This window comes from Spermophilus citellus (assembly GCF_964194105.1).
Source record: "Spermophilus citellus genome assembly, chromosome: 17".
Lineage (NCBI taxonomy): Eukaryota > Metazoa > Chordata > Mammalia > Rodentia > Sciuridae > Spermophilus > Spermophilus citellus.
The window spans coordinates 23,243,450-23,255,665 of record NC_138199.1 but is presented as its reverse complement, the minus strand read 5'-3'; the positions used below and the strand labels follow the sequence as shown (position 1 = coordinate 23,255,665).

The 12,216-nt window shown below is 43.3% G+C and overlaps 2 protein-coding genes across 2 annotated transcripts; one reads left to right on the top strand and one right to left on the bottom strand.

Annotated features, from left to right (window-relative positions):
• Positions 1-6,196: 6,196 nt before the first annotated feature.
• Positions 6,197-6,920, top strand: LOC308635818 (uncharacterized protein C17orf114; the record flags this gene model as incomplete). Its single annotated transcript, XM_081270585.1, has 2 exons — positions 6,197-6,269; positions 6,754-6,920. 2 exons carry the CDS (start codon positions 6,197-6,199, stop codon positions 6,918-6,920), a joined length of 240 nt encoding a protein of 79 aa, XP_081126711.1.
• A 3,229-nt stretch (positions 6,921-10,149) lies between these two features.
• PSMB6 (proteasome 20S subunit beta 6) lies at positions 10,150-12,216 on the bottom strand. Its single transcript, XM_081271170.1, has 6 exons — positions 12,081-12,216; positions 11,642-11,709; positions 11,074-11,205; positions 10,827-10,956; positions 10,491-10,635; positions 10,150-10,364 (listed from the first exon to the last, which is right to left on the bottom strand). The coding sequence occupies exons 1-6, from the start codon at positions 12,180-12,182 to the stop codon at positions 10,222-10,224; spliced, it is 720 nt and encodes a 239-aa protein (XP_081127296.1). The 5' UTR covers positions 12,183-12,216; the 3' UTR covers positions 10,150-10,221.

The following is a 12,216-nucleotide window of genomic DNA, read 5'->3' as shown; positions in this document are numbered from 1 at the left end:
CCTTGCTGAGCAGGCTGCGAAACCACCTCGGGCCTGGTGGAGGGAATGCGGGAATAAAAAAAAAAAAAAAAAAAATTCCGAAGTGTGGTGGCTGCAAAATCATTACTGTGTGAAAGTTTGCATTCTTTCATTCATTCACAAAACATTTATTGCGTGCAAGGTCTGTGCCAGACACTGAGGGTACAATAGTAAACAAGAGCCTCAGAACCTGTTATGCTGGAATTTACAAACTAAGGAAAAACAGGATATTTTTTCAGATCCTAAAAGTAAAGCTATTTCTTTCTCTTTTTTTTTAAGAAAATTTGTTATTTCGATAGATATTTGTGTTGTTTCTAGTTTTTGTCCATTCAAATAAAGCCTCTATGAACATCTTTGTGTGTCTTTATGTGCATATGTGTTATAATTTCTCTTAGGTAATTAGCTAAGGGTGGAGTTGCTGGATTATAAAAGCATGTTTAATTTAAAAAGAAACTGCCTTGCTTAGCATGCATCAGGCCTTGGGTTTAATCTCCAGCACTGAAAGGAAAAAACAAAATTGTCAAGCCTCCTTCTAAAATGACTATTCCAACCGGGCTTTATTCTGGAGGCTGAGGCAGGAGAATGGCAAATCCGAGGCCAGCCTCACAATTTAGCCAGGACCCCCAAGCAAGTTAGCAGAACCTTGTCTCCAAAAAAAAAAAAAAAAAAAAAAAGGGCTGGGAATGTGGCTCAGTGGTTAAGCACCCCTGGGTCCAATCCCCAACACCAAAACAAAAAGCAAAAAACAAAAAATTACATTTTCAATACCAGTGTGTGATAATTCTAGTCATTCTTCAGCATAGCCAACATTTAATATAATATTGTCAATCTTAAATTAGTCATTCTAAAATAGGTGCATCATTGCAACTTCATTTTATCTCTTTTTTTCTCTCCTCCCCCCCCCACTCCTCCTCCTCCTTCTTCTTCTTCTTCTTTTTTTTTTTTTTTTTGGTATGGAGGATTGAACCCAGAAAGCCTTACCTACTGGACTACATCTCCAGGCCTTTCAGTATCGGTCTCTATAAGTTGCTTAGGGCCTCGATAAATTGCTGAGGCTGGCCTCCAACTTGCAGTCCTCCCTGTTTCAGCCTCCTAAACTGCTGGAATTACATGTGTCCACCAGCCACTGGGTTCAGCTTGTATGTCTCTTAATATTATGATGTTGACCATGTTTCTTGTTCTTACTACCATTTATATATATATTGGGTAAAGTGCCTATTCAAGTTTAAAAGAGAGAGAGAGAGACAGAGAGAGAGAATTTTTTAATATTTATTTTTTAGTTTTCAGCAGACACAGCATCTTTGTTTGTATGTGGTGCTGAGGATTGAACGCGGGCCGTGTGCATGCCAGGCGAGTGCGCTAGCTACCACTTGAGCCACAACCCCAGCCCAAGTTTTTTTGCTGATTTTTAAAAATCATGTTTTCTTGCTGGATTATGAGAGTTTTCCATATATTTTGGATACAAGTCTCTTCACAGAAGTACATATTGTAAACATTTTGTCCCAGGATGTGATGACTTTAAAAAAAAATTCAGTCCTAGGGTTCTAGGGATTGAATCTGGGGCACTTTATGATTGAGGTGCATCCCCAACCTTCTAGTTTTTTTTTTGAGACAAGGTCTCACAAATTCCCCAGATTGACCCCGAATTTGCCATCTTCCTCCTCAGTCTCCCCTGTTACTAGGAGTACAGACATGCTCCACAGTGCTCTGCTCATTTTCTTAAAAATTGTACCTTTTGAAGAGCTTAAGTTTTTTTGTTTTGTTTTGTTTTGTTTGTTTGTTTTTAAATGGTTTATTCTTTCTCTTTCTCTATCTCAGTGCTGGGAGTTGAGCCCACACATGCTAAGCAAACACTACTTCTGAGCTACACCCCTAGCCCTGTGGTCTATTTAAACAAACAAACAAACAAACAAAAATAGACTAAAGGTCAGTAACAATTCCTTTTTTTTTTTTTAGGTTCTGGGATTGAATTCAGATGCACTCCGCCATTGAGCCACTGAGCCACATCTCCAGCCCTATTTTTTATTTTATTTAGAGACAAGGTCTCACTGAGTTGCTTAGCACCTCGCTTTTGCTAAGGCTGCCTTTGAACTCGTGATCCTCCTACCTCAGTCTCCTAAACCACTGAGATTACAGGTGTTCGCCACTCTGCCTGGCTCCCTGTGGTCTATTTTAATAATAGAATATTACTTACAATAAAATGAATAAAGTGTAAATGGTGTAGCCACTTTAGAAAATAGTTCAAGCGAGGCATTCCCAGTACTGGGGATAGGGGAAGAAAATAGTTTAAATTGTTAAATGTAGAGTTACTATATGAACAATAATTAGACTCCTAGGTAGATAACAAAAGAGAAATGAAAATAATCCCTCAGAAAAATTCGTGCACACATATTTGCAACAGCATTACTCATAATAACCAAAAAGTGGAAACAAGCCAAATGTCCATCATTTGGATACAAGTCTCTTCTTAGAAGTACATATTGTAAACATTCATGAATTAATCTCTGTACAATGTAATGTTATCTCACCATGAAAAGAAAATAAGTACTGATACATACTGTTAGTAACATGGATGAACCTTGGAAACATTAGGCTAAGTGAAAGGAACCAGACACAAAAAGCCACGTGTAAGATTCCATTAATTTGAAATGTTCAGATTAAGCAAATCCATATAAACAGGAATGACAAGAATGGTTGACAGGGCTGGGGAGAAGGACAAATGGGGAGTAAACTCTAAAGAGTACAAAGGTGCTGGGGATCAAACCCAGAGACTTGCACACTCTAGGCAAGTTCCCTATCACTGAACTACATTCCCAGCCCTGAATTGCGTATGTTAAAATTGTGCATGTCAATTTTATGGTATGTGTGTTATATTTCAATGAAGCTATAAACCATACAAACTGTTAATTCATACCACAGGGATGAATTTCAAAATCATTATACTGAAGTAAGCAAGACACAAAAGAGTAATACCAGATAATTTCCTTTATACCAAGTCTTAAAACAGGCAGAACCAGCCAGGCATGATGGTGCAACATTGTAATCACAGGGACTCTGTGGCTGAGGCAAGAGTATTGCAAGTTTGAGGACAGCCTGGGAAATTTTTAAATTTTTAAATTTAAATTTAATTTTTTTTTTTTTTTTTTGGTACCAGGTATTTAACCCAGGGGTGCTTAACCACTAAGCCACATCTCCAGCCCATTTTTTTTTTTTTTTATTGTGAGACAGTGTCTTGCTAAACTGCTTAGAGCTTCTCTAAGTTGTTGAGGCTGGTCCCAAACCTGTGATCCTCCTACTTTAGCTTCCTAAGCCACTAGGATTACCAGTGTGTGCCACTACATCCAACCAGCCTGGGCAATTTAGCAACACCCTGTCTCAACATAAAAATTAAAAAGAACTAGGGATGTAGTTCTAAATAAAAAGGGCTGGAAGCCAGGTGTGGTGGCACTGTCTGTTACCCCAGTGACTAAGAAGGCTGAGGCAGGAGGATTACAAATTTGAGGTCAGCCTCTGAAATTAAGCCAGGCCCTAAGCAACTTAATGGGACTCTGTCTCAAACTAAAACATTAAAAGGGCTGGGGATAGATCTCAGTGTTAAAGTACCCCTAGATTCAATCCCCAGGACTAAAATAAATAAATAAATAAATAAATAATTAGGCTGGGAGATGTAGAAAAAAGTAAAAAATAGAGAGGGCTGGGGATATAGCTCAGTAGTAGAGTGTCTCTAGGTTCAATCCTGATTACTGGAGTGGGGTGGGGTGGGAACAGACAAAACCAATCAATAGAAATCTAGTTACTGACTGCCTGTGTCAGGGTATGGGGAAAGACTGACATATAATGGGAATTTTCTTTTATTTTTTGCAGTGGTAGGGATTGAACTCAGTACAGCTAGGCAAGATCCTTCCATCTGAACTACATCCTATAATCCTATACTCCAAAAGGAATTCTTTAGAATTTTTTTTTTTTTTTTTTTTTTTTTTTTTTGTAGTTGGGATTGAATCCAGAGGTGATTTATCACTGAGCCACATCCCTAGTCCTTTTTATTTTTTGAGACAGAGTCTTACTAACTTGCTTAGGGCCTAGATAAGTTGCCGAGGCTGGCCTTGAACTTGCAATCCTCCTGCCTCAAGCCTTCTGCGTCGCTGGAATTACAGGTGTGTGCCACCATGTCTGGTTATAAGGGAATTGTTCAGGGTGATAGAAATCACTCATATTTTGATTGGAGTTGATGATTATATGAGTGTATATACTGGACAAAACTCATGGAACTGTACATTATGTGTATTGAATTGTACATACATTTTTACTTCAATGGTTGTAAAAAACAAAACAAAACAGATTTCTAAGTCAGGCCATATAGTATAATAGTGCTTCCTAAAATTTCCCACGGAATGCTATCCTTAGGCAACAATGATGCACTATTTGCTGAGTTTTACTTCAAGGCACTTGGAATTCTTGGCTAGATTGCTCTCAAATCAAAAGCTCCCAGACTAGGCTCTGGCCAAGCTACACAGGCTGAGGACATCAATGCCTGGGAATATGGTTGGAAAGCTCAGTGTAGTGGTTAATGGAGCCTTCTCTGTAGTCAGACAGACTTCGAGTAGGGTTGGGGAGGCATGATTCCATTCCTGCTCTGCAATAACTACCTCTGCGACCTAGGGCAAATTATCTTATCTCTTAGTGCCTCTTTCCTCATCTGTAAAATCAGGACAGTAATAACAATAATCTTAAAAGATCATTGAGTTCTAGGGGTGTGGTTCAGTAGCAGAGTTTAGGTTTAAGGGCCTGGGTTTGTTTCCACCCTCCCCCCCCATCATTAACATGATTAAATGAGATAAAAATGTTAAGTCTCTAGCATCTACAGGGCGCTGCATAATTAATCAATTACAACTATCCCCATAAAAAATGGTCAAGAGTGCTGGGCACATGACACTGTACCTGTTGTTCCAAGGAGTTCAAGACCAGCTTGGGCAACATAGTGAGACCCTGTTTCAAAACAAAGAAATAAACATAAAAGGGACAAAAGCTGCCAGACCATTTAATGAGAACATAACATTTCCCTATCTAGTAAAGTTTCTCATTCTAAAAATTGAGTATTCTTTCAAAATTTATACATTATACCTTCGGTACTCCCCCCCCCCTTTTTTTTTTTTTTGGTATCAGGGATTGAGCCTAGGAGTATATAACCACTAAGCTGTATCCCCAGCCCTTCTTATTTTTTATTCCAAGATAGGGTCTCACTGAGTTGCTAAGGGTCTTGCTAAGTTGCAGAGACTGGCTTTGAACTTGTGATCCTCCTGCCTCAGCCTCCTGAGCCACTGGAATTATAGGTGTGTGCCACCATGCCTGGCTCAACTCCAAATCTTATTCTAAACTTAAAAAAAAAAAAGTGTTGGCTAGGTAGCTCAGTGTAGAGTGCTGGTGGCAGGACAAGCTAGCATGCGCAAAGTCCTAGGTTCAATCCCTGGTACAGAAAGTCAGGAAGGAAGGAGGGAAGGAAGGAAGGAGGGAAGGAAGGAAGGAGGGAAGGAAGGGTGGGAGGGAGGGAGGAAGGAAGGAAGAAGTGAGTGAGTGTGGGTAGGCCGGCTAGCCATATAAATTAGTGACAGAGCACATGCTTATTAGCATGCACAAGGCCCTGAGTTCAATACCTAGAAGAAGAAAAGAAAGAAAATACAAACAGATTCTCAACCCTGGCAGTGTCTAGCCTCTGGCACCAAGTTCTCAGGCATTGTTCTACTAAATTTTCAGGAGTCATAGCAACTCTGTGTTTATCTCTGCCATGCCATGCTACAGCCACCCCCCCACCCCATTCTGCTGCTTTTACATGAGTATCAGAGAGAAACTCAAAATTAAAGGGGCACAAGAAATAAATGTCTGAGGATGTAGCTCAATGGTAGAGAACTTTCCTTGCATGCTTAAGGCCCTGGGTTCAATCCCAAGTAACACACACACACACACACACACACACACACACACAGGTGTCTCAATGGGGGGTATTCTCTCCCATTCCCTCCTCCTCCCTGCTCTTCCCCTTCTATCCCCTGGCGCCTATAATCACCAGGCAGTCTGAGGCTAAGTGGTAGTTTTGCCCTTGGTGGGGGGGCTTAGAAACCACACTCCTCCCCTTGGGGCCCTCCTGGCCATTCCCAGCATCCTGGTCTTCTCCATTGTTGAGATGGGTCTGAAGGGTGTATGGTGTTTCCCATGGTGTGGGTGCCGGAGACAACGGGGGACTGAAAGAGGAGCAGGTATGAGGGTTAACTGAGGGAACAGGGGGATTGTTAGGCATACAGATAGACAAATGTATGGGGAGAAAGATAAACCCTCAAACCAGCAAAGGAAAAAGGATCCTGTATCTCCTTGGTTTGGAGGTGGATTCCTCACTTTCTCACAAGACTGGTTAAAGACTTTGCAGAGTCCAGTACAAAATGGAACAGTGGTGCCCTGTGGCAAAATTTAAAAACTTCAAGATGGTGACAGTAGACCACTATTCCAAGCGTGGGAGACTTTCTGAGCAGGAGAGGGACTTAGGGGGATTTTGCAATTGCTCAGGTTGCATGCCTGTGAAGCCAGCCTTGCTTTTTAACATCCCTGCTGCTGCCACCAACTTCTCTCATCCCTCAGACTCCCAGGACAATTTCTTTCCTCTTCAGCTACTGATGGGAGGTGGTGTGGGGGGGAGTTGAACCCTTAACCACAATCCCTTTCTTCCTCCTCCAATCTCCCTTGTAGGCCTGGGTTCTGCTGCCCCTCCAGATTCCAGCCCAGCTATCACCCCCATGGTGACTGAGGGAGGGCCACCCTCCCCAGGGGCTGGTGCCTACTTCAGCAGAAAAGCCCGACTCTCCTTCCGCCACCAGCTGCATGACATAGCATCGGCCAATGACTCCACCATTTGAAGGGAGGCAATCAGGGGCTGAACCTCCAGGAAGACTTGGAAACCTCCCTTTACCCATTTCTCAATGGTCCCAGTGTCTGGCTCCCAAATCTATCATGACCTTCTCATTAAATTCTTTCAGACTTTCCAAGTGTTCTGTGTATGACTGGAAGGTTGACAGGGTCAAGGCACTAAGGCTGAGTATAAGGCTGAGGTGGGAAGTGTAGCATCAGGTGGGAGTGGGTCACAGAAATGGTAACTGTGAGGCAGACCCCAGGTGTGCTAACAGGAAAGTAAATTTGCTGAAACCCAGCTTCAGAGATGAGTGTGGTGGGGGCTGGGGATGTGGCTCAGGTGGTAGCGTGCTCGCCTGGCATGCGTGCGGCCCGGGTTCGATCCTCAGCATCACATACAAAGATGTTGTGTCCGCCGAAAACTAAAAAATAAATATTAAAAAATTCTCTCTCTCTCTCTTAAAAAAAAAAAAAAGAGATGAGTGTGGTGAGAACAAGTTTGGGGAGATGGTTTGCAGGGTATGGTGGTGCTTGCCTGTAACCCCAGAGACTCAGGAGGCTGAAACAGGAGAATTGTAAGTTCGAGGACAGCTTCAGCAATTTAGTGAGGCACTAAGCACTGTCTCAAAATTGAAATAAAATAAAAATAAAAGGCTGGAGATGTGGCTCAGTGGTTAAGCATCACGAGTTTCAATCCCCTTTTTGGGGGGGCGGATTGTGGGAGGTTAGGCAGAACAGATGGGATTAGGGAGCATACCATTCAATAAATATTTGGTATTAACTGCCTGCCAGATATAGAGAATGTATCATTGAATCAAGAAGAAAAAACTCTATTTCTTTCTTTCTTTTTTTTTTTTTTTTTAAAGAGAGAGTGAGAATTTTTTAATATTTATTATTTTTTAGTTCTCGGCGGACACAACATCTTTGTTGGTATGTGGTGCTGAGGATCGAACCCGGGCCGCAAGCATGCCAGGCGAACGCGCTACCGCTTGAGCCACATCCCCAGCCCCTCTTTCTTTTTTTTGAGCTGACTTTCTAGTACAGGGAGAAGACAAGTAAACAAATAAGTATGACAATATGAGATACTAACAAGAAAATTAAACAGGGTAATGTGAAAATGAGATGGCAGAGGATGGTGTTTCTTTAATTTCAGATGGATAGGAAAGGCTTTTCTGAGTTGAGACCTGAACGACAAGCAGCCAAGTGAAAGCTGGGAAATGAGGTATCAGTGTAGGCCACTGACTCTAGCATACCACTCTGATGCAGGATGGCAGTGAGGCTGTATATATGTGGGGGAAGGGGTATATGGTAAATTTCTACCTTCTACTCCATTTTGCTGTAAACCTAATACTGCTGTAAGAAATAGTTTCAAAAAAAAAAAAAAATCAGGCTGGTGCAGGGCTGCACACCTATAATCCCAGTGACTGGGGAGGCTTGAGTCAGGAGAATCACAAGTTTGAGGTCAGCCTTAGCGACTCTGCTGGACCCTTAACAACTTAATGAGAACCTGTCTCAAAAAAATTAAAAGGACTGGGGATGTAGTTCAGTGGCAAAGCGCCCTGGGTTCAATCCCCAGTAACAAAGAATAAATTAAAATTTTCACAGGACTGGGGGTATAATTCAGTGGTAAAGCTGTTACTTAGCATGGATGAGGCCCCCCCAGGCAGAAAAAACAGTAAATGGTAAGGTTGTAGGAAACCAAAAATAAGGAATGACTGGAGTGTTAAGGTTAAGCAATTGTTGAACTTCAAAGTCTTGGTAAGGAGCCAAAATATTAGTCCAGGTGGTACGGTAAGACATCCAAGAATGTTAAAGCAGGGAAGCAACATGGTCTCATGTTTACAAAGGTTACTTCCCTTGCTGTATGGGAAAAGGACTGTCCTAAGGGCAAGTAGGAAGCAGAAAGGCCATTTAGGAGGTTGTTGCCATTCAGAGATCATGGTAGTTTGGATCAGGATTGTGGTATGGAGATGGTAAGTAGATGAATTCTATGTATGCTCCTCTCTCCTGCCCTCTAAACCCCTCCAAGGCAGGATATTATGCATACTAGAACAAGGTTTCCAAATGTATCTTTTATGGTTCCCTGACCCCTACACTGGAGAAAAGAAGACTAAACATTTGTCACTGTCAATAAGCATCACTGAATTCCTTTAGGTCCTTGACGTTGGAAGGAACAGAATCCATTCTCAGCCTTCTGTGAGAATGGTGACTTTCAGAGCCAGTCTAAAGCGTTTAAATTCCACTTGCAGACAAGACCAACTTCTTTCCCCTGAAGCCAAGGAAGTTACATTGCTATGTCCTGACCACAAGATGAGGTAACAGAAGTTAAGTATGGAGAAAGAGAACCATGAAGTGAGGCTAAAGGAGAGTTCTTCTGGTCTTCGGCCCAGTAATCATTGATGATGACTGGTATGCCAGGAGAGATGACCTCAATCTCAGAATTCTAAATTCTACCTTGGACTTGAACATAGAGGGGTAGGTATTGTTGGTAGCCCCCACATTAACCATATTCTAATAGTTTAAGTAGCTAGAAATGATAGAGAAAAGGAAATATGGGGGATAGTTTGGAGAAAGAGGTTTGAAAACCAACCATGTAGCTGGGGGCAACCATGTAGCATGTGTCACTGTTGGTCATCGATTCTAATAAACACATCACCTGGTGTAGAATGTTGAAAGCAGGGGAGGCAGTTGTATGTGGGGACGGGCATATATATGGAAAAATCTCTAACTTCCATTCTATTTTACTGTAAACCAATACTTCTCTAAAAAAGTTTACCAAAACAAAAAAGCAAAAACAAATCCTTAAAAAAAAAAATCAGGTTGGGTGCAGTGCATACTTCTACATGCTTGTAATCCTGACTATGTGAGGTTTGAGATAGGCTGGCAGTGAGGTAGGAGGACGGCAAGCATGAGGCCAGCCTGGACGCTGCTGGGATTACAGCTCAGTGGTAAAGCACTTGCTTAGCATGTAGGAGGTTCTGTTATGATTAATCCATAACACCACAAAAAGACAGAGAAGAGAAAAGAAGGGGGAAGGGGTGGAGAAGGGAAAGAGGAGGAGGGAGGAAGGAAGAAAACCACACATGCAAAAGTTTAGAAGAGCGGTGGAACATTCATAAACTCCCTCAATCTTCTGTGTAACTCCTCTTGAGTTTAGTGCAGTAGTTTGCACAAACCACTAGTGGGCCAGACAAGTTCAGGCTTGAGGTTAAGAAAAGAACCTCAAATTACAAAGACTCTCTTTGACAAACTGTTTATTAAAGTCTTATCGGTATGGGGTGAATATTATTACATCCTAGAATCCCAGACTCAGGGAGGTGGTAAAGTAGCAATGGTAAATTTGGGTATCTGGTCTCCCAAAAGTACCTGCCGCTCTACCCCCGATTCTTCAATAGCTGCCAGACGGATCACCCCTCCACTGGAGCCATCCCGTTCCATAGCCAAAGCAAGAGCTGTGGATAAAAGGAGGAAGTTGGATTTGGAGTTAGTTGCTGGGAATACTGTAATAAATGAGAAATGTTCGCCTGGCTTAGGTAGGGAGAGTTGACGACCACAGGCCCAGAAACCCAAGTTCTCACCATTGGCAGTGAACTGCAGACACTCCTCCTTAGTCATGCCTTCACGGTAGGTAGCATCAACATAGCCATAGATATATGAACTCCCAGAGCCTCCAATGGCAAAGGACTGCCTTACCATCATACCTCCCATGGGAACTGAGTATACCTGCCAGATGAAGGAGAATAGTCACAGTGTATAACCTTCTCCCAGCACATATACATCCACCTTCCCATCGTGGGATCAGTCTGGGGAGAGTTAATGGTAAGTGAGGTAGAAACTGAAATGAGAAATAGAAAATGGTTGGAGTAGAGAAAGGATCTAAGGCAAGGCTTCAGTGCTGGAATAGATTTTCTCACCTGTCCTCCTTCTTGAGGATCCCAGCCAGCAATGATAATTCCCGCCATCAGATCTTCCCGGTATCGGTAACACATCTCCTTAAAGAGGCTGGCTGCTGTGTGCACCAATGGAGGCTCATTCAGTTCAATGCTGGAGGGTTGGGTGGGGGTTACAAAGAAGGCAGTCTTAGGTCCTGACAGTGAGCCCACTTAGTGCCTCAGGTCCCAGTTCCCTTCCCATACTTGCTCCTTCCCTGCCCACAAGCACCTGTGGAATCCAAGCTGATAAGTGACAGCATCTGCTACAGCCTGGGTGTCAGCTGCAGAGCCTGAACGGCAGCAGAAAATATGGTCATGAATAGGAGTCAGCTTGTCAGTCACTCGATTGGCGATATAGGACCTGCAGGATGGCAGAATAGTGAGGGAATGACCCCACCTGCCTCCCACCTCCATCCCATCACTATCCACAGGGGAATGGGGGGTACCTGGGGTGTGTGTGTTTTCAGGGATAGGAAACCAGTATTGCTTATTGGTTCTCATACAAATGGAAGTAGGCTAGATGGAGAACAGACTTTTATAAGGATGAATGAAGCTATAGAAATACAAGCTGGGATAAATCTTTCTCTCCAGGTAGACGAGAAACTTCCCTGCCCACATTAGACTGGAGGATTAAGGATGGGCTGGCAGGGCTAGGGATGCGTGGCTCAGTGATAAAGCACTTGCTTGGCTGGCCACAGGTTCGATTCCCCAGCACCGAAAAGAGGGAAAACAAGATGGTCCGGCAGGCAAGAAAGGGAAAGATGGGAAAATCTTTCATAAATCTGTCCTGAGCTCACCCAGTGGTTGTTCTGGAGTCCGCCCCCAGAACCACACCCCCGTCAAATTGCACAGCCATGATAGTGGTCTGAGAAAAGGGAGAGAAGGGTGAGTCTAGACTTTTCCACATTCCCCAACATACATAAACCCCAACAATTCCTTCCCCAGATCCATAATACAAAACTCGTGCGCCGCGGACCCATTTTCCAATCTGGTACTCCTCAGAATACCAGAATTCCAACCCTCAAGTTCAGAGGTTTCATTTGCTCTGAAAGATAGAATTTCACGCTTCAACCCACCCTTTACTCCCCATCACCAACGTACCACACCACTTCAGCATCCTCAGAATACTTCTCCCCCGCCGTGAGCATAACACAGTCCACCTCCCCTCTCCCAACCCCACTTGGGCTTTATCCTCCCCAGTTTTGCACATTTTCTGAATCCTGACTCCTTCCTCACCCCTGTGGAGACTTCCCGGTTTTCCCAGTCTGGAGCGACGGCCTCCCGCCCCCAGGCGGGTGCGGGACCCTCTCCTCGAGCAGCAACTAAGGTGGCCGCCATCTTCCTCCTCCAGTGCTGCCACAAAGCAACTGTC

Bases quoted from the DNA above. Each gene is read 5' to 3' on its own strand.
- PSMB6 (XM_081271170.1), bottom strand. From the start codon at position 12,182: ATGGCGGCCACCTTAGTTGCTGCTCGAGGAGAGGGTCCCGCACCCGCC. The intron at 11,206-11,641 runs GTGAGCTCAGGA...GCCATCCTGCAG, and splicing joins GACTCCAGAACAACCACTGG to GTCCTATATCGCCAATCGAG. The intron at 10,957-11,073 runs GTGCTTGTGGGC...CCAACCCTCCAG, and splicing joins TATCAGCTTGGATTCCACAG to CATTGAACTGAATGAGCCTC.